Genomic DNA, 21,198 nt, shown 5'->3' with positions numbered 1-21,198 from the left:
AATTATAAGCTCGTCCGGCAAACTTAATAAGGTATTGGTAATCAATAGTACCACATTGGCAGCTGAGTACGGCGTACACGGGCATATAGACGCACCACCCGCCTTGGCAGTCGCCGAGCGTGGTGGCTCACGCTTGTCACTCCAGCCACGGAGGGCTGAAGGGGGCTTGTGGCATGGGTGTAATTTCGTGGGCTTATCTCTGAATCATCCTCAGAGAAAAAAGAATAAAAAGGCAGGAATAGGGGTGGAGAGAAAGAAGAAAAAAGCAGGACAATAGGGGTGGGCACAACATACACGCCGTAGACGGCGCGCCTCCGGGCTGAAAGGTTACTAAGAGCAGGCCAATCGTTGATGGTTTTCATCAACTAATGGCCTTAGGTACACATCGATGTCGTTGCCGGGTTGCTTCGGACCTTGGATGAGCACTGGCATCATAATGAACTTCCGCGAGTCACGGGCCAGGTGCTATGGCTGGAGCTCTGCTCGCCAAAAGGATTCATGCCATCTGTACTTAGACCAAATCTTATGTTCCTTGCGTCAGCTGCAAAATCTTTGAACTCTCTGTCGATCTTTCTCCATTGCGTTCCATCTGCGGTGTGTCTCAACTCCCCGTCCGACTTACGGTCCTCTTTGTGCCATCGCAACAACTTGGCATGCTCTTTGTTCCTGAACAAACGTTTCAACCGTGGTATTATAGGAGCATACCACATCACCTTGGCGGGAACCCTCTTCCTGGGTTTCTCGCCCTCAACATCGTCACCAGGGTCATCGCCTCTGATCTTATAACGCAATGCAGTGCATACCGGGCATTCATTCAAATTCTCGTATTCACTGCGGTAGAGGATGCAGTCGTTGATGCATGCATGTATCTTCAGAACCTCTAAACCTAGAGGGCATACAACCTTCTTTGCTTCGTACGTACTGGCGGGCAACTCGTTATTCTTTGGAAACATATTCTTCAACATTTTCAGCAAGTTTTCAAATGCCGAGTCAGCTACACCTGCCTGTGCCTTCCATTTCAGCAAATCCAGTGTGCAGCCCAGCTTTTTCAGACCATCATCGCATCCGGGGTACAACGACTTTCTGTGATCCTCTAACATGCGATCCAAATTCTCCCTCTCCTTTTCAGTTTCGCAGCGTCTCCGTGCATCAGCAATGGTCCGACCAAGATCATCAACGGTCTCATCACGTGCCTCTTCTTCACCTTCACCTTCCCCTTCACCTTCCCCTTCACCTTCAGCATCCTCCATGAAAGTATCACCGAAATGAGCAAGATAGCTTTCATCCATGAAATCATCCCCTTCTTCATCTTCTTCCATTATAACCCCTCTTTCTCCATGCTTGGTCCAACAATTATAGCTTGGCATGAAACCGTGCCGAAGCAGGTGCAGGTGAACTTCTCTTGAGGAAGAGTAACCCTTCTGATTCTTACAGTCAACACATGGACAAATAACAAAACCCTTCTGCTTGTTCGCATTAGCCACTACGAGGAAATCTTTCAAACCCGTAGTGAATTCGCGGGAGAGTCGGTTACCGTACATCCATTGCCGATTCATCTGCATTATTATAATATAAAATATATAATTAACCATCATGCATTTGTTAAACTAACTAGCTATAAACAATAGAAATTAAACAATGAACAACACACATGCATATATATTTTATCAATGACACACATGCATGAAAGGTTCAAGTTGCTAACCGCGATCGAGGAGGAAAAAATAAATGAGGAACCTCAAGTGTGGCTCCAACACTTCATATCATGTTTGTTTCACGCTCTTGGGGCATTTCATCAAACACCTTGTGTGCATAAGAGGAACCAAAAGCAAACCTACACCCCCTTGTGAAGCTTGTGAAGAGAAGTGGCACCAAATGGCTAAGTGAGTGTGCTGAACTGGTATCTATAGGGGAGGAGATTTAGTCGCGGTTGGCATGGCAAACCGCGACTAAAGGCCTTTGGGCACCTTTAGTCGCGGTTGGCCTGGCCAACCGCGACTAAAGCCCCTCACGTGCACCAGCTGGCCACCGAGCGCCCTGGCCCAGGCCTTTGGTCGCGGTTCGTCTGCCGAACCGCGACTAAAGAAATCATTAGTCGCGGTTCCTACAGTGTCGCGACTTATGGGGCTGGACGGAAGCCTCTTTTTCTACCAGTGATGGGGCCAGCATGTCTAACTTCATAACCCTCAGGACTTCAAACGGGTTATCTTGTCGCATTCAATTATCATTACTTGACGGCCAGTTGAGCTTGCAAAGATGGCTGGCCTAGATTCGTCTCAGGTAACCTAGTATCAGTAGGCTCGTCTCTAGTATTCACCTACGCTGGGCATTCTATCTTTGACGTGCTTGTCTACGATGAGAGGTAAAATGGATAAATTTAACCTCTTTGCTGAATGAATTCACAGACTGAATCTAGTAAAAAAAATCATCAAGCTGACCCTTTTGTGTGGCGCCCGACGCGTAGGCGCCACACTACACTGTGTGACGCCTAAGCCGTCGGCGCCACACAAAAGGACCACGTTGGCGCTGCAGGGCTCACCCCGACCGTGTGACGCCTAAGCCTCGGGCGTTGTACATGCAATTATGCATTATGCAGCCAGCGGCCGAATCCAGACGGCCACGGCCACGTCCCTGCTGCTGAACACCCACGGCCGGTAGGCCCGCTCCGCCTCCGGCGGTGGCCCCTTGCGGCGGCACGTCGTGCGGTCGAAGTCGAACAGCCCGCCGCATAGGAACGCCTTCTTGAGGCACCGACAGTAGCCCCTGCCCTTCTTCCCCTTGTGCATCCGCACCTGGCCAATGCAGGTGACCTTGGGCGACGACGACTCCCCGTCCGCCCCGGCCGCCGCCGCCGCGCGGCTCCAGCCATGCGACACGAACATGGGTGACGTGGCCGGCCAGCTCTTGCTGAGCAGCAGCCGCGCCAGCCCCAGCGGCGCCGACAGCTGCGGCTTCTCCGCGCGCCCCGGGCTCGCCGCCGGCTGCTTCATCCCGCCGCGCGCAGAGCTCCCGAGCGGAGGACGTGAGTCTACCAGGTAGCAGAGCTAGCCTCCGGTGTCTCGGTTTTGTTGGTTGGCCTCTCCGAAGCGGTGGAGCAGTTATAGATGGGCCACTGGTGCTAGCGTTGGCGCCGGCCATTAGTGATTAGTCCACTCCACAGCTACTAACTACGATTGGTTAGTACCACCAATATTACTAATTAAGGAGGGCACTTACCCAGAGCGAGCCGGTCAGAAAAGCATCACGGGTCTCTGCAGCAACCGGCCGGCCGGACAGCACATGCACGACGCTGCGGCGACCAAGCGGCAACGATTGCTTCCTCCGTCCCGCCTCGTGGAGTAGCAGCAGCAGCCAGAAGCATGCAGCGGGAGCAGCGAAGCAGCGGCGAGGCGCCCATCTCCGCCGGCCTGTGGAAGAACAGAACCAGTGGAAGCGGGATGAATATGTCATTGTGTGGCGCCTAAGGCCTAGGCGCCACACATCACAAGTGCAACGTCCCTGGCTTAGGCGCCACACTGCAGAAGTGGGGTCACGAGGCGCCAGCATGACAGTATGTGTAGCGTCTTTGGCTTAGGCGCCACATAGTGTAGTGTGGCGCTTGGCTGTCGGGCGTCACACAAAAGGGTCAGTTGAGCGAAAAAATTTCATCTACAGTTCAGTTTGTGAAATACTTTCATCCACGGGTCATATATGTGCATTTTGCCACGATGAGAATGGTAGAGAAACGTCTGGCTCTGCTTGCGTGCAAAAGCCATGTTTGCAAGTTGCAAAGTATGCAGTGATCATTTAACCCGCCACAGTCTATTAACATCCAATATTATTTCATTATATGTTCATTTTTTGTTGATGCAGACCAGAGTGATGTCGTACTTGAAGATGAAGAACACTCTGCTATATTGTCTCTAGCAGAGGTGGTGCGGACGAAAGTACCGGTCTATGTATTCCGCGTGAAGCCCCACTGTGGTTTACGTGGCATAATGGTAAATTTTGAAAGATGTTATGTCAGTGGACTAATTGCACAATTTTTCTTCGAGATTTTGCCTTGATAATTTTTTATGCATCCTCTTTCAGTATTTGGCAAAAGATTTTGCCCTGGTTTATCTTGAGGGAGAGATGACAGAAGTTTTAATGTCGGTAAAAGATGGATCTTTCATCGGTAGAGGAAAGATTACACGTGACAAAAGCGGGAAACAAAGATCACATCTGGTTGGCATATTGCCGCTCGGAGACTAGAGACTTGTCCATTGGAGACCTTGTCGCAATGTTTATTGAGCCGACACCCACGCTACCATTAACATAATTGTTTCCATAGTTGAAGATGGCATCAACACGATGTAGCACATTTCAAGATGGTGAATGGACATTTGCCAGGTCCACGCATCCGCCTATCCCCAGTGATGTATTCCCTCCGTTCCTAAATATAAGTCTTTTTAGAGATTTTACTAAAGGGCTACATACGGAGTAAAATGAATGAATCTGTACTCTAAAATATGTCTATATACATCCGTATTTAGTCCCTTAGTGAAATCTTTTAAAAGACTTAGTATTTAGGAACGGGGGAGTAATGATTAGTTAATTCACTCGCGTGTTGTGCGAAGTCCTACTGTATTATCATATTTTGCACTGTTTTTCATATGAACCCTGAGTTGTCATAGTTAGATATCTATTTTGCCTGCCATCTCGCTAGGAAGCTATCAATCCATCCATAAATTCCGGACATTCATAGGCCCTAACTTTCCCGGACACACTTAAGATTTGAAAACAGTTTGTCTAGTGCATATCTAGATGTGCTCTATTTATTACACATCTAAGTGACTCAATCAAACTAGAAAGAAAGCGAGGAAAAACTAACTTGCTTGCACGAATCTTAATGTAAAACAATGGCATAGGATTTAGACGTGTAATACTCAAATCACATCTAGACGTTTTTTTGCAAAACTGATTTGAAAATTGTGCTCTTTTGACGAATAGTATCTATCCTCTCCGTACCTAAAAACTAGTCTTTTTAGAGCACCTACAGCTGAACATCGTAAATATGATCTCTTAAACGCACGCGGACACGCCTGGTCAGTAACCTATTTATCCATCTGCGCGACCATACTCCCACATTTTCTTCCTCATACGTACGGTCGCTTGCATGTGATTGGTTGAGAGGAAGAGAGAAAGAAAATAATGAATAAAGAAAAGGAAAAAGGTGGTTCGGGGTGAGGTCGCGTCCTATGTGGCGGACTGATCGGGTACCCAGGCGCGTCCGCGAGCCCTCATTTCTTCTCCATATTGAAGATAGATGTGACGTTTCGCGGACAGCCCAGACATATAGGGACGATATGAGGGATCCGGGTGGGTCAATTTTTTCCTTTTCTCTCCTGTTCGATCACTGACCGAACGCGTCCGCACACGTATGACGGATCATTTGAAGGGTCCTATTATAGATGCTCTTAGAGATCATCTGGTTTGCTCGATATAGCTAACAAATGTTCAAGAGTGATGCCTTCTGAGTCATCCTTATCCCACAAAGGCTGAAAAAGAACAAAGTGTTATCTCACGTGGGAATTTATTGAATAATACCATTTATGTTAGGAACCCCATATCCTCACCGCGTCGTTGTATCTATTTGATGGCATGCATCAGTATTCATGTACGCCCCTGCTTAGTATGGAGTGTCATTGCTACATTCACCAGTAGCCATATTGCTCGCCTGGGAGAATAGATGAGCTTGATCTTCCACATGACCTCCGCCGTCCCACGTCTGTAAAAAGACATTTTCACTATATGGGGGTAGCAAGAAGCATAAGGAGTTTTCGAGTATTAACCTTGGCCAGGGACCTTACTCCTTACACGCCGAGGTAGCTACCTTCCCAAGCGTGGTTTGTAAAGTTGAGCAAAATTGAGCATGAGAATGGGTGTATCACCACACCCCTCTCTTTATATAGGCGTGTATAAATTAGTTAGACTATCGAGGTAGAAGAACATAGATTCCTCTGATTTATCCCGAACGCAAGTGTTTAATAAAAGATGCACCCATCGCTTAGTGTGGTTGAGTAGTCCAATTATGAATTCATTCCGTACATATTTTATTTTCATACACGATTATTTCATGCACGAGACATGAACACAACTCTGCGAGTGCGTTGGACAGAATCTAAAGAAAGTTCGTCCGTATAATATATTCTGCATCAATCTTCTTTGGCACGTAGTTGCCCCGCCTTATCTGCACCGGCAAGTAGTAGGCCCTAACTGAATCGTCGGACGTTAATGAAGATCAAACTAGGCACGAGGAAGACTGCGGCGGGCAAGGAACTATATCGCTAAAAGTGGTGAACATTTTCGATCATGTGTCTGAACAAATGGCAGTACTTTTGTGACAGTGCATTCCATCACAAGTCATGTCCACAACACCATGCAGTCTTCATGCTAAAGAGCAGGCAAGCGTCCAATCACGCTACCTATGGGACTTGACCACATATAATATTGACCACACCCAGTGGTACTGTAGTACTGCTCGCACATGGAACACCAATACCGTAGGCATGCACATACTTTGATAAACCTAGACCAATTAATTTTCCTCCCTTTTTAATAGTGTATAAACAATACGAAGTTGTAGTATGGACATGACCCATAGAAGATCTTATGTCACCCATTCACCCCTCGTTAAAAAAATCATAGTCTGACCTCCTTGCTAGGCGTATTCACGGCGCACACCACCTTGTTATTTTGCCGCTACCGGCGGCTATATTTAAGGGTAAGCAGAGGAACTTGAAGGCGTCTATTTAGTTGGCGTGTCTTGTTAAATAATCCATGACATTCTCTTGCCAACCAAAAAAACTAGATGCAGGAAATGATACTTTTTTTGAGGGGAGGTGGGGAACTTTGCTTGCACCTAAGAGTCAAATAAAAACACTGCGTTGTTTCATCGAAGCACGTGTAATCCTGAAAGCGAAACAATCAGAACTGTGGTAACAATTTATGTTTCATTCGAAGCGATTCGTTACTCGGATGAACAATTTTCAATGTTTTGAAAACAGTATATCATTATAAGGCAAAGAGTTATGTCAATTAGAAGCAAATTCTATTATCTATCGGAACATTATATTGCAGCGTTGAAAATAAGTCTTTAATTTTAAAAAATCAGATCGAAGCAATTTTCAATTAAGATGGAAGCAAAGTTTGTCGTGTTAGATACAAACTATTAGATTTCAAACCTCATATCTAGTTTTCCTTATCCACTAACAAAAAGAAGAAGAAAAAAGAGCATGTAACACCAATTCCACGTACTTCACCGAAGGAGTTAAGAAGCAGTTAAAAAGGAAGCAAAACTCAATTAATGGACCATGCATGTACGCTAACTACCTAGACCCAAATTTTCTCAAGCCATTCTATTCATGCATGGATGCATGAGAAATCACTAATCCGACGGCAGTTAGCTAGTCTGATGGATGCAAGTATCCAGAAGTCTGATGCCTAGTGATGCCCACTTTATTCTTGTGTAGTTTGTGTTGTGTTGTAATTTTTTGTTTTGCCACATGGGTGATGTTGTGGGATTCTTTTTGCAAGACGAGTCGTGTAGCGGGATTCAGACGTATGATAGGGAGTGTTTCCCAAGAATAAAACATACTTAGATGAGATGGTTATTGTGTCAAGGTGATATGCTTTGGCCTATCCCAGCGTCCATGGTTCAAACCCTATGGGAAGTATGATAGAAATCCAAGGCCCATCGAGTCGTTCGGCTGTAGGCCTTATTTCCCTACCATTCGCCCAGATACCTTCTCCGAAACAGCTGTTTTGCTATTTTTATTACAGAAAATGAACTCTGCACATTGCACTGCACACAAGATGAAAATTCACAAGAAATCCTGACAAGAAAACAAGAGATTTGGTTTCAGGTCTTCAGTCTAGATGCCCATTGGTTTCAACTGCTTAACTTGATAGGGCAAGTTTTCTAACTCATCAGCTTGCTTGAACAAGAAATTATTTTTGGGGGGACTGCACAAACTAATGAAAATATAACCCATGAGCCCTGACTGACTCATTTCTCCAAGGGCTGAAAGGGATATACAAGCCTCTGTCTTGTCTGCACTTGGCAGATGGTGTCCCTGCAAAATACAGAGTTTACAATGAAACATACCGCACACTAAATACAATGAAACATCAGTGGCATTGTCTGCGATTGTAACATACCGCACACTAGACTGGAGTAACCTGCTGCGTCTTGGAAGCACAAGGAGATCGGCATGCCGGCTTGGGGATCGCAACGCACGATGAATGTGCCTGCGAAATAAAAAAATGACAAAATCATCACGCCATTGAGCAGAGGGGGACAAAGAAACTAAAGATGGTGTGAACTCTGAAATTTCTCGTAGTAACATATAGAAAAAGGCTGAGAGTGCCACATAGAAGGAAAATAAATGCTTAGTTCAACAGAAAAGGAACAGATCTATTGATGTTGCGCTGGGAGCAGTGCTTGCAGCTCTGGCACTGCAGCTTCAGCCAATCTTCCTGGCAGTTTTCGCCTGAAAAAGTAAAAAAATAATAATAGCGTTGCACATCTGGCTCTAATCTTTATACCAGACGTTTACATTAAACAGACACTATAAGTGCATGGCATCATGTCAATGAACTGATAGGAAAATCAAGAAAGGTACTGAACTACTGTATATATCATGTTGGCAGATCAACAGACCATCACGGTACTACAAGAAAAGTACTGGAGAAAGTTGGTCTCGCATCAGATTTCATAACAACAAAGCCTGACTACAGTAAACATTTCAGTGTTTCATTGGAAGTCATCGCGTTCCGATACGTCATGTGGATGGACCGAAGACGACACCGGATTTAGATATGGGGAGTGAGTGCACTCCACATTATCACGGTTTGTAGGTGTGAGAGGGGGCTTCAGGTGGTTTGATGTATGTTCTTATCAGACTTTTGTTAAATAAGTAATAAAGATGGCTGCATGCATCACTCGATGCAGAAGCCGGGGCTCAGCCTCCTTTTCTAAAAAAAAATTGGAGGTCATCGCATGATTATCAGAAACACGGACCAATTGCTCTTCATATGTTCATTATATTTCAAACTTATGACAAATTTGATAAAATCATGAGGGAATATAACAGCGAATCTACTACTGTCTATATCATGTAGATTATGTAACAAAGAGAACACTGTTGTACGATGAATCTATGCACAAAAGAAGTATATACGCTGCCGACTTGACATTCAGATTGAGTAGGAGCAATTTGTCATCAAATATATCGGACACTAATTGTCTTCCTCATTATGCCAGTGACACAGTTATAGGAAAAGCGGTGGGAAAATGAGGAAAGGAACTGACGGAGCAAATGTTCTCTCAGACAAATGTTCTGATTGTCCACATGGTTTAATAGAATGGATACATCGGACTTGTCATCTGTTTTCAACATCACAGAGAAGTACGAGAAACCACGTAAATGCTCTGATTTCACATAATGCCTAGTTACTCATCCATGCCTTGCTAAACTAACTTGACTCAATGCCTTGCTAAACTAACTATGCTGTGAACTTCTTAGCTTTCCCTATCATCCCTCATTTCTTCTGGCCGGCGGAACCCTTCATCCCTTTCCCCCCTTTGGCGCCTCCTTTGCCACCCTTCCCCTTCTTCCTGCTTCTGTGAACATATCCTGACTCAACCACTACTTTAACATCTTGCTCTTCCGCAGGCTCCTCTGTATCTAGACATGATAAAAGGGGGTTGGTCTCTTGATCTTGATCTTTGTTAGAACCTTGATCGGTGCCAACGTTGCCACCATCATCTTCACCTCCCTCTAACAAACCAGCATCAGCATCAGGATCGATTCGCTTGGCACGTTTGTGTTCTTGTTTTACTTCTTCACCCTTTTTGGTCACATAACGCTCATAAGCTTCATCGAGCATACCATCCAGTTGGTGTTCTTCATCGGAACCCATTTCTTCCATTTCCTGTAAAAGCTGAACATCACCTTTGACCTTGGTGTTCGTCGCAGTACCATCAGCTTTTGGTGTGACTTGCGAAGATGATGGCAGAGCATTCCTTAGGCGTGTGCGCCACTTCAAGATATGCTTGAAGCTATTTTTATCCAGCACCTGCAAATCCTCACAAAGACATTTTACCTCATCCGTGGTGAGCTCATGGTTTTCGATGGGCAGAGACGCAGGATCATCAAATGAAATCTTGGTGAAAGAACCAAGGAATTCCCGTGGTTTCTGCGCCTCGGACCATATGAAATCTGATGCGAGGCCAACTTTCTCCAGTACCGTGACTCCGGCCGCATACCCACCACGAGTTCTCTTCTTTGCATTCTTATTAGTGTCAAGTACATCCGTAGGCGTGCTCTTCTCTGGATCCACACTGAACAGGTGCTTGATATCAAGAAGCTCTGGTTGAATCTTTGCAGGGGCTTTGTACTTCAGACAGATGATGTAAATTTCAGCGGATGTGCCGCGACTGGCTCGAGGTTTAGTCACCTCGACCTTATCAAACAGCTGCTTCAGACAGAACATGATGGCGCTGTAATCCTGAGACCTGAAGACCTTGGTGATGAAGGCGCCCTTGGGGGCGAGGAACGCGGTGGCCAGGCGGACCGCGTCGATGACGAGCGCGGACTGCGCGGTGGCCTCCTGCGCCCACGCGCCGCCGACGTTGGGCGAGCCGTCGTGGAGGACCACGTCGAAGACGGCGACCCCCCTGGAGTCCATGAGCCTCCGCACGGCGGAGCGGCACCTGGTGATGGTGATGTCCTCCGTGAGCGAGTGCGCGCCGCGGACGGGGCGGATCGGCACGAGGTCGACGCCGACGACGAAGGCGCCGGCGGGGGCGCGGGCGACGGCCACCTGGACCCAGCCTCCCGGCGCCGCGCAGAGATCGAGCACGGCGCGCGCCGCCGGGAGGAATCGGAAGCGGTCGTCTAGCTGCTGCAGCTTGAAGGCCGCCCGGCTCCGGTACCCCTGCTCCTTGGCCAGGTGGTAGTACTCGTCCCGCCGCTGCTTCCCCTTCGCCGCCTTGCCCATCGCCGCCGCCGCCGCCGCCAAGATGAGGGATCGTGTTTGGTTGGGCCTGCGGGTCGGTGCAACAGTACTCGGGTCGCGCGAGCCAGTCCGACTCGAACTCAGGAATTGTTCGTCCGTGCTGGCGTCCGTTTCGGCGCGGGGCTCCGGCCAAAATCAGAACCAACCTATCTTTATATATCGTACCCGCGGTGTCCGGCAACACACAGTTGACGCATACGGCTGCTTCTATCTATGGCGAGTTCGACTGCGGCGCCGTGGGCAAAGCTCCCGCACGACGTGCTAGACGTTGTCATCGACCGGCTCGTGTCCTCTCCTCCGCGCAGAGGCTTCTTGTCCTCGGCGTGGTCGCGGATCAAACAGCTTTGTGGTTTTTCCGTCGACTTCGAAGAGGTGCGCCGTGACCGACACTGGGCCTCGGCCGATCGCGCTCGCTTTCGTGCAGTGTGTCGTTCATGGCGCCTAGCTATGCACCAGCACGTCTCGGCTTCGCGGCGGCAGATACCTTGGATCGTCATGGCAGATGGCTCGTTCTTCACACCTTCGGATGCTAACTGCGCCTCGGCTCCCCGGCTCCCCACCTTGCCCAGCAACACAACGTGCATTGCCTCCAGCGACGAATGGCTCGCCCTCGACTTCACCGACGCCAAGAAGATGCATAGCTACTCCTTGCACAATCCGTTCACGGGCGCCACCGTGCCGCTCCCTGAGCTGGATGCTGTCGTCGGCGATGCTTCCAAGCTTTTTATGATCCGTAAAGTACTCCTACGATCAACGCCTTCCGACATCATCGCCGTCATGACCAATAACTGGAATCACCCCCTGATCTTGATCCGGCCAGGAAAGGGCGTGTGGCTGCCCGAGCCACAAAGCGCCCCCTTCATCTACATAGTTGACATTGCTTTCCTTGGAGATCAATTATATGGAATCACCGAGGCAGAGGACCTTGTCTACCTCGGTATAGATTTTGATGGTGATGGCATACCCACAATTGCCAGTATCGAACACCTCATTAGACACCCACGTGGCTATTATCATTGCGGAGCGTGGTGTTACGACCATGATAATTGTGAGTCCGGAATCAGCAAGGGCAAAGTCACGAATATCGATGAAGACCATATCGAGGTACCGAGCAAGGAGGATATTGAGGAGCGCATCTTAGATGAACTTGGGGAGAAAACCGGCGACGGCATGATTCTTGAAGGCACAACATGTTGGTTAGGTGATGAGGTGCCACACGAAGCTAAGACTCTCATCACTCTCAATCGACACTTGGTTTAGTCACGTGGGAAACTGCTAATGGTGAAACGACAATTGCATTGGCCTGTCTATGGTATGAACTTCACCCACAAGGTGGAGGTTTACGAGGCGGATGTCAATGGAGATGCGCACTGGGTGCCAATTTCGGATGGGCTGGGCAGTCAAGCGCTTCTCATCAGCAGATTTTTCTGCAAGTCCGTTTCTACATTTGAAGACGTGGACCAAGATGCTCTCCATTTTATTGATACAGGCGAGAAATACGATATGAAATCCCAAAGTATGAGCCCTACCTGGAGGGAGATTGACTACCATGCTTCTACGTGGATATTTTCTCCCGGGCTAGTGGTTTAATATCTTTGTAACACTATATGATCCAAATCAGTGGTTTAATAATTTACTGTGTAATGGTATGTGATTGAGTGTAAGTTCGGATTTTAATTTGTGTGAGAAGGGTTCACAAGGCTGTTGTGCTTTCAATATGATATCAAGGTATGTAAGGAAAGGGCATTCGCTGCCGATCAACTCAAGAAAGGACTGATTCGCTAGTACATAGCTTTGTACCGTTCGAAATCTTCCTTTAGTTTCCTAGAAATTGAACAGTTTTGTGTGATTTTTTTTTTTTGCATTAGTAGAACAGGACAGGGCATACATGTGTGCTTGCTTTCAACTCGAGTCCATCCTGGGTGTGTTTGGTAGAGTATATGAACCGTGTATGAGCTTAAAATTTTTCTTCTCGGTCCACTTTTTAGGTGTTTGGTAGCCTGCACGGGACCTTCTCAACATGCACGAACTCAGCCGAAATTACCCTCTTAGCATGTAAGAAGAGAGAACATCCAATCAACCATTCGTTGGTGAGCATGCATAAGCGAAGCGAGCGATAATGTGTTCCGAATAATGTTTAGATTTTCTAAAAAAAATTTAGAAAATGTTGAAAATACCAAAAAATGTTCAGATTTTCATATTTTCAAAAATGTCCATATTTTAAGATTTGTTAAAATTTGCAAAATTTGTCAGGATTTTTAAATTTTGTTAAAATTTTCAAAAAGAACAGACTTTCAAATTTTGTTTAAATTTTCAAAAAAATGTAATGTTAAAAAAATTGAATTAAAAAATCAGAATTTCAAATTTTGTTTAAATTTTTATAAAGATCAAACTTTCAATTTTTTTAAGAATTCCAAATAAAAATTTCAGCATTAAAAAATGGGTTAGTTTTCCATGTTTCAAAAAATTGTTCACATTTTTAAATGTTTTGTTCACTTATTTGAAAATACTATTGCTAGAGTATCAGCCCACATGTCAAACAGATTCAAGGTATCAAACAGGGCCTTAGCTTAGCATGTCTCAGCGCATACATCGGTATCAAACAAAATTAAATGCATGTACTTAGCAGATCTATATTCAACATGTATCATAGGAGAACAACATGCTCGATTGGAAATGCTACCAAACACATTCTTAATTATCGTTTCCTTGCGTGGATTAGCAAAGAGACAACATTTTTTTGCTAATTCTCCGCTACCAGTTTTCACAATTCTGAGTGAACCGAAAATTAGTAGAAAATCACAGCCAACTACTTCCTCCGTTTCTAAATATATGACATTTTAGAGATTACACGATGGACTATTTACGGATGTATATAGACATAATTTAGAGTATAGATTCATTCATATTGCTCTGTATGTAGTTTATAATAGAATTTTTAAAAGGTCTTATATTTAAGAACGGAGGGAGTAAGAATTGGCAAAGCTGGGTTCATGCAACACGATACTTGCTCTGTTTTTTCCCTAATCTGACGTCAACTAAGAATTAGCAAAAGCTGGGTTCATGCGACCCACCAAGGCACCTAGGGTGGCAAGGCTGGCGGCACAAATATAACATTATTAGAGTACGTATATACTACTCCCTTCGTTTCTTTCCCGCGCAAATAAATAAATACTCACTTCGTTTCTAAATATAAGACATCAAAATGTATATAGACGTATTTTAAAATATAGATTTATTTATTTTGCTCTGTATATAATTCATATTAAGCCATTTTCAACCGAATCCTTATAACTGATTAGAGGAGTAAAATTTTGATTTTACTCTAATCGGCACCTAGCAGATCCCCAATCTACCTTAAGGGGATAATTTTTTTTACTCCAGCCCTAACTTTCTCCTAAAATATACTCCACCGCTCGGCGGCTGAGTAAAACTCGCGCCTCTCCCTAGCATCGCCTCCTGCCCCTGCAAATTTGTCGACGTGACTCCCGGCGACCGCTTGCGAGCCTCGTCGCTACCTCGTTGCCTTTCTTGTCCCCCGCAGCCCTTCTGTCCGATTTCGAGCGCATTCAGCCCCGTCGTCGTCGCTGGAATCAAGGTGAAATGCCGCAGCCGCCGCCATTGTTGTCCATCGTTCATAGCTTCTTCTTTTTTCGTTGGCCGCCCCATCTCACCTTGCTTGCACACCGCTGTGGGTTATTCGCTTGCATCGCCGCCCACCTGTATTGTCTAAACAACACCGACCGGCTGGTGCACCACAACTAGAACTAGATCAACTAGAGGAGGCTCTAAAACTTGTGTTCTAGGGGCTAGCCCTGCTCCTCTATTTATATGTTGAGCCCTGGAGTCGTAACTTGGGGAGAGGGCCTCCCTAAAGTAGGTTTGGAACGTAAGGAAGAGTCCTTCCCGAATTCCCGCATCAAACGCCATGGTCTTCGGTGTCCAGGGCTAGACGCTAGGGTCCGTGGCGTATGGTCCCTGACCTCTGCAAAACTTCCTTTCGCATCGACCAAAAGCCCCGTGGGCCTTACCCCTTGGCCCAACCAAAGTATCCTCGCACCAGAACATTTTCATAAACATCTGAAACTCTTTCGGTGAGTTCTCGAACCCTTCTAGAGTCTATCCAATATACCAATCTTTACCTCCGAACCATTCTGCAGCTCCTCGTGACATGCGGGATCTCATTCGGGATTTCGAACAACTTTCGGTTACCACCATATATAACTCATTAATACTAAATCATCATCGAACGTTAAGTGTGCAGACCCTGTGGGTTGGAAACTATGCACACATGACAAAGACACTCTCCGGTCAATAACCAATAGCAGGGCCTAGATGCCCATATTGGCTCCTGCATATTCTACGAAGATCTTTATCGATCGATCCACGAAGTCAAGGATTCAATCAATCCTGTATAATCTTCCCTTTGTCCATCGGTATGTTACTTGCCCGAGATTCGATCGTCGGTATCTCTATACCTAGTTCAATACCGTTACCGACAAGTCACTTTACTCGTTATGTAAAACAAGATCTCGTGGCTAACTCTTTAGTCACATTGCTTGCAAGCTTGTTGTGATGTTGTATTACCGAGTGGGCCCTGAGATACCTCTCCATCACACGGAGTGACAAATCCAGTTTTGATCCGTGCCAACTCAACAGACATCCTCGGAGATACTTGTAGAGCACCTTTATAGTCACCGAGTTACATTGTGATGTTTGATACACAGAAGGCACTCCTCCGGTGTGAGTGAGTTGCATGATCTCATGGTCATAGGAACAGATACTTGACATGCAGAAAACAATAGCAATAAAGTGACACGATCATATTATACTTTCATAGTTTGGGTCTTGTCCATCACATTATTCTCCTAATGATGTGATCCTCTTATAAAATGACAACTCATGTCTATGGCCAGGAAACCCTGACCATCTTTGATCAATGAGCTAGTCCTTTATAGGCTCACTATGTATCTACACATGTATTTGAGCTTCCAATCAATACAATTCTAGCATGGATAACAAAAAAATAATCATGAACAAGGAAATATAATAATAACCAATTTATTATTGCCTCAAGGGCATATTTCCAACAGTCTCCCACTTGCACTAGAGTCAATAATCTAGTTCACATCACCATGTGATGTACACCCAATAAGTTCTGGGGTTTGATCATGTTTTTCTTGTGAGAGAGGTTTTTAGTCAACGGGTCTGAAACATTTAGATCCATGTGTACTTTGCAAATCTCTATGTCATACTTTAGATACTGCTACCACGCTCCACTTGAAATGATTGCTCCACTATACGAATCCGGTTTGCTACTCATAGTCATCCGGATTGGTGCCAAAGCTTGCATCGACGTAACTTTTTATGACGAACTCTTTTATCACCTCCATAATCGAGAAACATTTCCTTAGTCCTCACGTTACTAAGGATAATTTTTGACCGTTGTCTAGTGATCCACTCCTGGATCAATCTTGTATGCCTTGACAGACTCATGGCAAGGCACATCAGGTGTGGTACACAACATGGCATACTATAGAGCCTACGACTAAGGCATAGGAGACGACCTTCATCCTTTCTCTTTCTTCTGCCGTGGTCGAGCTTTGAGTCTTACTCAAATTCACACCTGACAACACAGCCAAGAACTCCTTCTTTGACCGATCTATTTTGAACTCCTTCAAAATCTTGTGAAGGTATGTATTCATTGAAAGTTTTATCAAGCGTCTTGATCTATTTCTATAGATCTTGATGCCCAATGTTCAAGTAGCTTAATCCAGATTTTCCTTGAAAAACTCCTTTAAAACAACCCTATATGATTTCCAGAAATTTTGCATCATTTTCGATCAATAATATGACAACCACATATACTTATAAAAAATTCTATAGTGATCCCACTCACTTTCTTGTAAATACAAGTTTCTCATAAACTTTGTATAAACCCAAAATCTTTGATCATCTCATCAAAGCATATAATCCAACTATGAGATGCTTGCTCTAGTCCATAAATGGATCGTTGGAGATCGCGTGCCTTTTAGCATCCTTATGATCAACAAAACCTTCTGGTTGTGTCACATACAACCTTTCTTCAAGGAAAAACCGTTAAGGAAACAATATTTTGACATCCATCCACCATATTTCATAATTGAAAAATGCAGCAACTAGTAACATAATTCCAACAAACTTTAGCATCGTTATGAGCGAGTAAGTCTCATCATAATCAACTCCTTGTACTTGTCAAAACCCTCTTTGGAACAAGTCGAGCTTTCTGAATGGTGACACTTACCTGTTGGAAATATGCCCTAGAGGCAATAATAAAATGGTTATTATCATATTTCCTTGTTCATGATAATCGTCTATTGTTCATGCTATAATTGTATTAATAGGAAACAGTAATACATGTGTGAATAAATAGATCACAATGTGTCCCTAGCAAGCCTCTAGTTGGCTAGCTCGTTAATCAATAGATGATCATGGTTTCCTGATCATGGACATTAGATGTCATTGATAACGGGATCACATCATAGGGAGAATGATGTGATGGACAAGACCCAATCCTAAGCATAGCACTAGATCGTATTGTTCGTATGCTAAAGCTTTTCTAATGTCAAGTGTCTTTTCCTTCGACCGTGAGATTGTGCAACTCCCGGATACCGTAGGAGTGCTTTAGGTGTATCAAACGTCACAACATAACTGGGTGACTATAAAGGAGCACTACGGGTACCTCTAAAGTGTTTGTTGGGTTGGCACGAATCGAGATCGGGATTTGTCACTCCGTGTGACGGAGAGGTATCTCTGGGCCCACTCGATAGAACATCATCATGAGCTCAATGTGATTAAGAAGTTAGTCACAGGATGACGTGCTACGGAACGAGTAAAGAGACTTACCAGTAATGAGATTGAACAAGGTATAGGTATACCGACGATCGAATCTCCGGCAAGTTCTATACCGACAGACAAAGGGAATTGTATACGGGATTGATTGAATCCTTGACAGTGTGGTTCATCCGATGAGATCATCGTGGAGCAAGTGGGAGCCACCATGGGTATCCAGACCCCGCTGATGGTTATTGGCCGGAGAGGTGTCTCGGTCATGTCTGCCTGTTTCCCGAACTCGTAGGGTCTACACACTTAAGGTTCGATGACGCTAGGGTTATAGGGAAATGTTATACGAGGTTACCGAAAAAATTTCGGAGTCCCAGATGAGACCCTGGACATCACGAGGAGATCCGGAATGGTCCGGAGGTAAATATTGATATATAGGATGGATGGTTTTGGACACCAGAAATGTTTCAGGCATCACCGGTACCGTACCGGGACCACCGGAAATGGTTCCGGGGGTCCACCGGGAGGGGCACCAGCCCCAAGAGGTAGCATGGGCCAAAAGGTGGAGAGCAACCAGCCCAAAGTGGGCTGGTGCGCCTCCCACAAAGAGGCCCAAGGCGCAGGAGGTGGAAGGGGGGCAAACCCTAGGCGCTGATGGGCCTGAGGCCCACCTAGGGGTGCGCCACCCCCTCTCCCTACCGTGGCCACCGCACCTCCCATCTAGGGGGGATGCCGCACCACCTAGGGTGGGAACCCTAGGGGTGGCACACCCCCCTCCCCTCCTCCTATATATAGAGAGGGTTTTGGGGCTGTTTTGTACACAGTTTTCAATCTCCCTCGGCGCAGCCCTGCTCCCCTCCTTCCTCCTCTCCCACGGTGCTTGCCAAATCCCTGCCGGGAGACCTCGTATCTCCATCGACACCACGGCATCATGTTGCCGAAGATCTTCCCCAACCTCTCCCTCCTCCTTGCTGGATCAAGGTGCGGGAGACGTCACCGGGCTGCACGTGTGTTGAACGCGGAGGTGCCGTGGTTCGGCACTAGATCGGAATCACACCACGATCTGAATCGCCGCGAGTACAACTCCATCAACCGCGTTCTAGCAACGCTTCCGCTTAGCGATCTTCAAAGGTACAAAGATGCACTCACCCCTCTCTCATTGCTGGTCTCTCCATAGGAAGATCTGAATATGGTGTAGGAAAATTTTGAATTTATGCTACGTAACCCAACAGTGGCATCCGAGCCAGGTTTTCTATGCGTAGATTCTTTGCACGAGTAGAACACAAAAGGTTGTGGATGATGATTAATCAATTGCTTGCCGCTACTAGTCTTATTCTTTTCCGGCGGTATTGTGGGATGAAGCGGCCCGAACCGATCTTACACGTACGCTTACGTGAGACAGGTTCCACCGACAGACATGCACACCATGCATAAAGGTGGCTAGCGGGTGTATGTCTCTCCCACACTAGTCGGATTGGATTTGATGAAAAGGGTCCTTATGAAGGGTAAATAGCTTTGGCATATCATCGTTGTGGCTGTCACGTAGGTAAGAAGGCGTTCTTGCTAGAAACCCAAATCAGCCACGTAAAACTTGCAACAACAATTAGAGGACGTCTAACTTGTTTTTGCAGGGTTTGACATGTGATGTGATATGGCCAAAGTTGTGATGTTGCATGTATGATGTATGAGATGATCATGTTATTGTAATAGGATTCACGACTTGCATGTCGATGAGTATGACAACCGGCAGGAGCCATAGGAGTTGTCTTAATTTATTGTATGAGATGCAACGCCATGTGTTTACTACTTTTACTTCATTGCTAACGGTTAGCTATAGTAGTAGTGGTAGTAGTAGTTGGCGTGATGACTTCACGGAGACACGATGATGGAGATCATGGTGTCACGCCGGTGACAATGATGATCATGCGATACCTGAAGATGGAGATCGAAAGAGGAAAGATGATAATGGCCATATCATGTCACTATATGATTGCATTGTGATGTTTATCATGTTTTTCATCTTATTTCTTAGAACGACGGTAGCATAATAAGATGATCCCTCTTAAAAATTTCAAGAACGTATACCCCTAAGTGTGCACCATTGCGAAGGATCGTTGTCTCGAAGCACCACATGATGATCAGGTGTGATAGATTCTAACGTTCGCATAAAACAGGTGTAAGCCAGATTTACACACGCGAAACACTTAGGTTGACTCGACGAGCTTAGCATGTACAGACATGACCTCGAATACAAGAGACCGAAAGGTCAAACATGATTCGTATGGTTGAATACGATCAGCATGAAGTTGCTCACCATGACGACTAGTCCGTCTCACGTGATGATCGGACACGGGTTAGTCAACATGGATCATGTATCACTTAGATGACTAGAGGGATGTCGATTTAAGTGGGAGTTCATACTTAATTTGATTAAATGAACTTAATTGTCATGAACTTAGTCTAAAAGTTGTCTTTATAAATATTGTAGATGGCCAACGTCAACCTCAATTTCAACGCATTCCTAGAGAAAAACAAGTTGAAAGATGATGGTAGCAACTATGCGGACTGGGTCCGCAACTTGAAGCTCATCCTTGAAGCATCTAAAAAGGCTTATGTCCTTGATGCGCCGCTAGGTGACCCTCCTGCTCCTGCAGCAGCACATGACATTTTGAACGTCTGGCAAACGCGGAGTGATGACTACTCTCTGGTTAGGTGTGGCATGTTATACAGTTTGGAAACGGGGCTCCAAAGGCGTTTTGAGCAACACAGTGCATATGAGATGTTCCAAGAGTTGAAACTAGTTTTTCAAGCTCATGCCCGTGTCGAGAGATATGAAGTCTCCGACAAGTTCTTTAGCTGTAAGATGCAGGAGAATAGTTATGTCAATGAGCACATACTCAAAATGTGTGGGTTACACGGTCGTCTGACTTCACTTGGAGTCGAACTTCCGGATGATGCTATAATTGACAGAATCCTCCAGTCTCTCCCACCAAGCTACAAAGTTTGTGCTGAACTACAACATGCAAGGGATGGAAAAGACCATTCTCGAGTTGTACTTGATGCTAAAGTCTGCAGAAGTAGAAATCAAGAAAGAGCATCAAGTGTTGATGGTCAATAAGACCACAAGTTTCAAGAAGGGCAAGGGTAAGAAGAACTTCAAGAAAGACGACAAAGTCGTTGCCGCGCCCGGTAAGCCAGATGTCGGGAAGAAGAAAAAGAATGGACCAAGCCTGAGACTGAGTGCTTCTATTGCAAGGGAAAAGGTCACTGGAAGCGGAACTGCCCCAAGTACTTAGCGGACAAGAAGGCCGGCAACGTTAAAGGTATATGTGA

At 45.7% G+C, this 21,198-nt stretch overlaps 1 protein-coding gene and 1 non-coding gene across 2 annotated transcripts; both read right to left on the bottom strand.

The window, feature by feature from the left end:
- Positions 1 to 9,330: 9,330 nt before the first annotated feature.
- LOC123416973 (adoMet-dependent rRNA methyltransferase spb1-like) lies at positions 9,331 to 11,158 on the bottom strand. The gene has a single exon (XM_045106834.1). It carries the CDS (start codon positions 11,023 to 11,025, stop codon positions 9,565 to 9,567), a length of 1,461 nt encoding a protein of 486 aa, XP_044962769.1. The 5' UTR covers positions 11,026 to 11,158; the 3' UTR covers positions 9,331 to 9,564.
- On the bottom strand, positions 9,345 to 9,430 carry LOC123424118. Its single transcript, XR_006621608.1, has one exon. It is a non-coding gene; the product is annotated as a small nucleolar RNA SNOR75 (small nucleolar RNA).
- Positions 11,159 to 21,198: the final 10,040 nt, after the last annotated feature.

The sequence above is a fragment of the Hordeum vulgare genome, chromosome 1H, assembly GCF_904849725.1.
Source record: "Hordeum vulgare subsp. vulgare chromosome 1H, MorexV3_pseudomolecules_assembly, whole genome shotgun sequence".
In the NCBI taxonomy this organism is placed as follows: Eukaryota; Viridiplantae; Streptophyta; class Magnoliopsida; order Poales; family Poaceae; genus Hordeum; species Hordeum vulgare.
The sequence above is the reverse complement of the archived record's forward strand: the minus strand, read 5'-3'. Positions and strand labels throughout refer to the sequence as shown.

What these genes read in the sequence shown, in the direction of transcription:
- LOC123416973 (XM_045106834.1), bottom strand. Translation starts at nt 11,025, where the DNA reads ATGGGCAAGGCGGCGAAGGGGAAGCAGCGGCGGGACGAGTACTACCAC.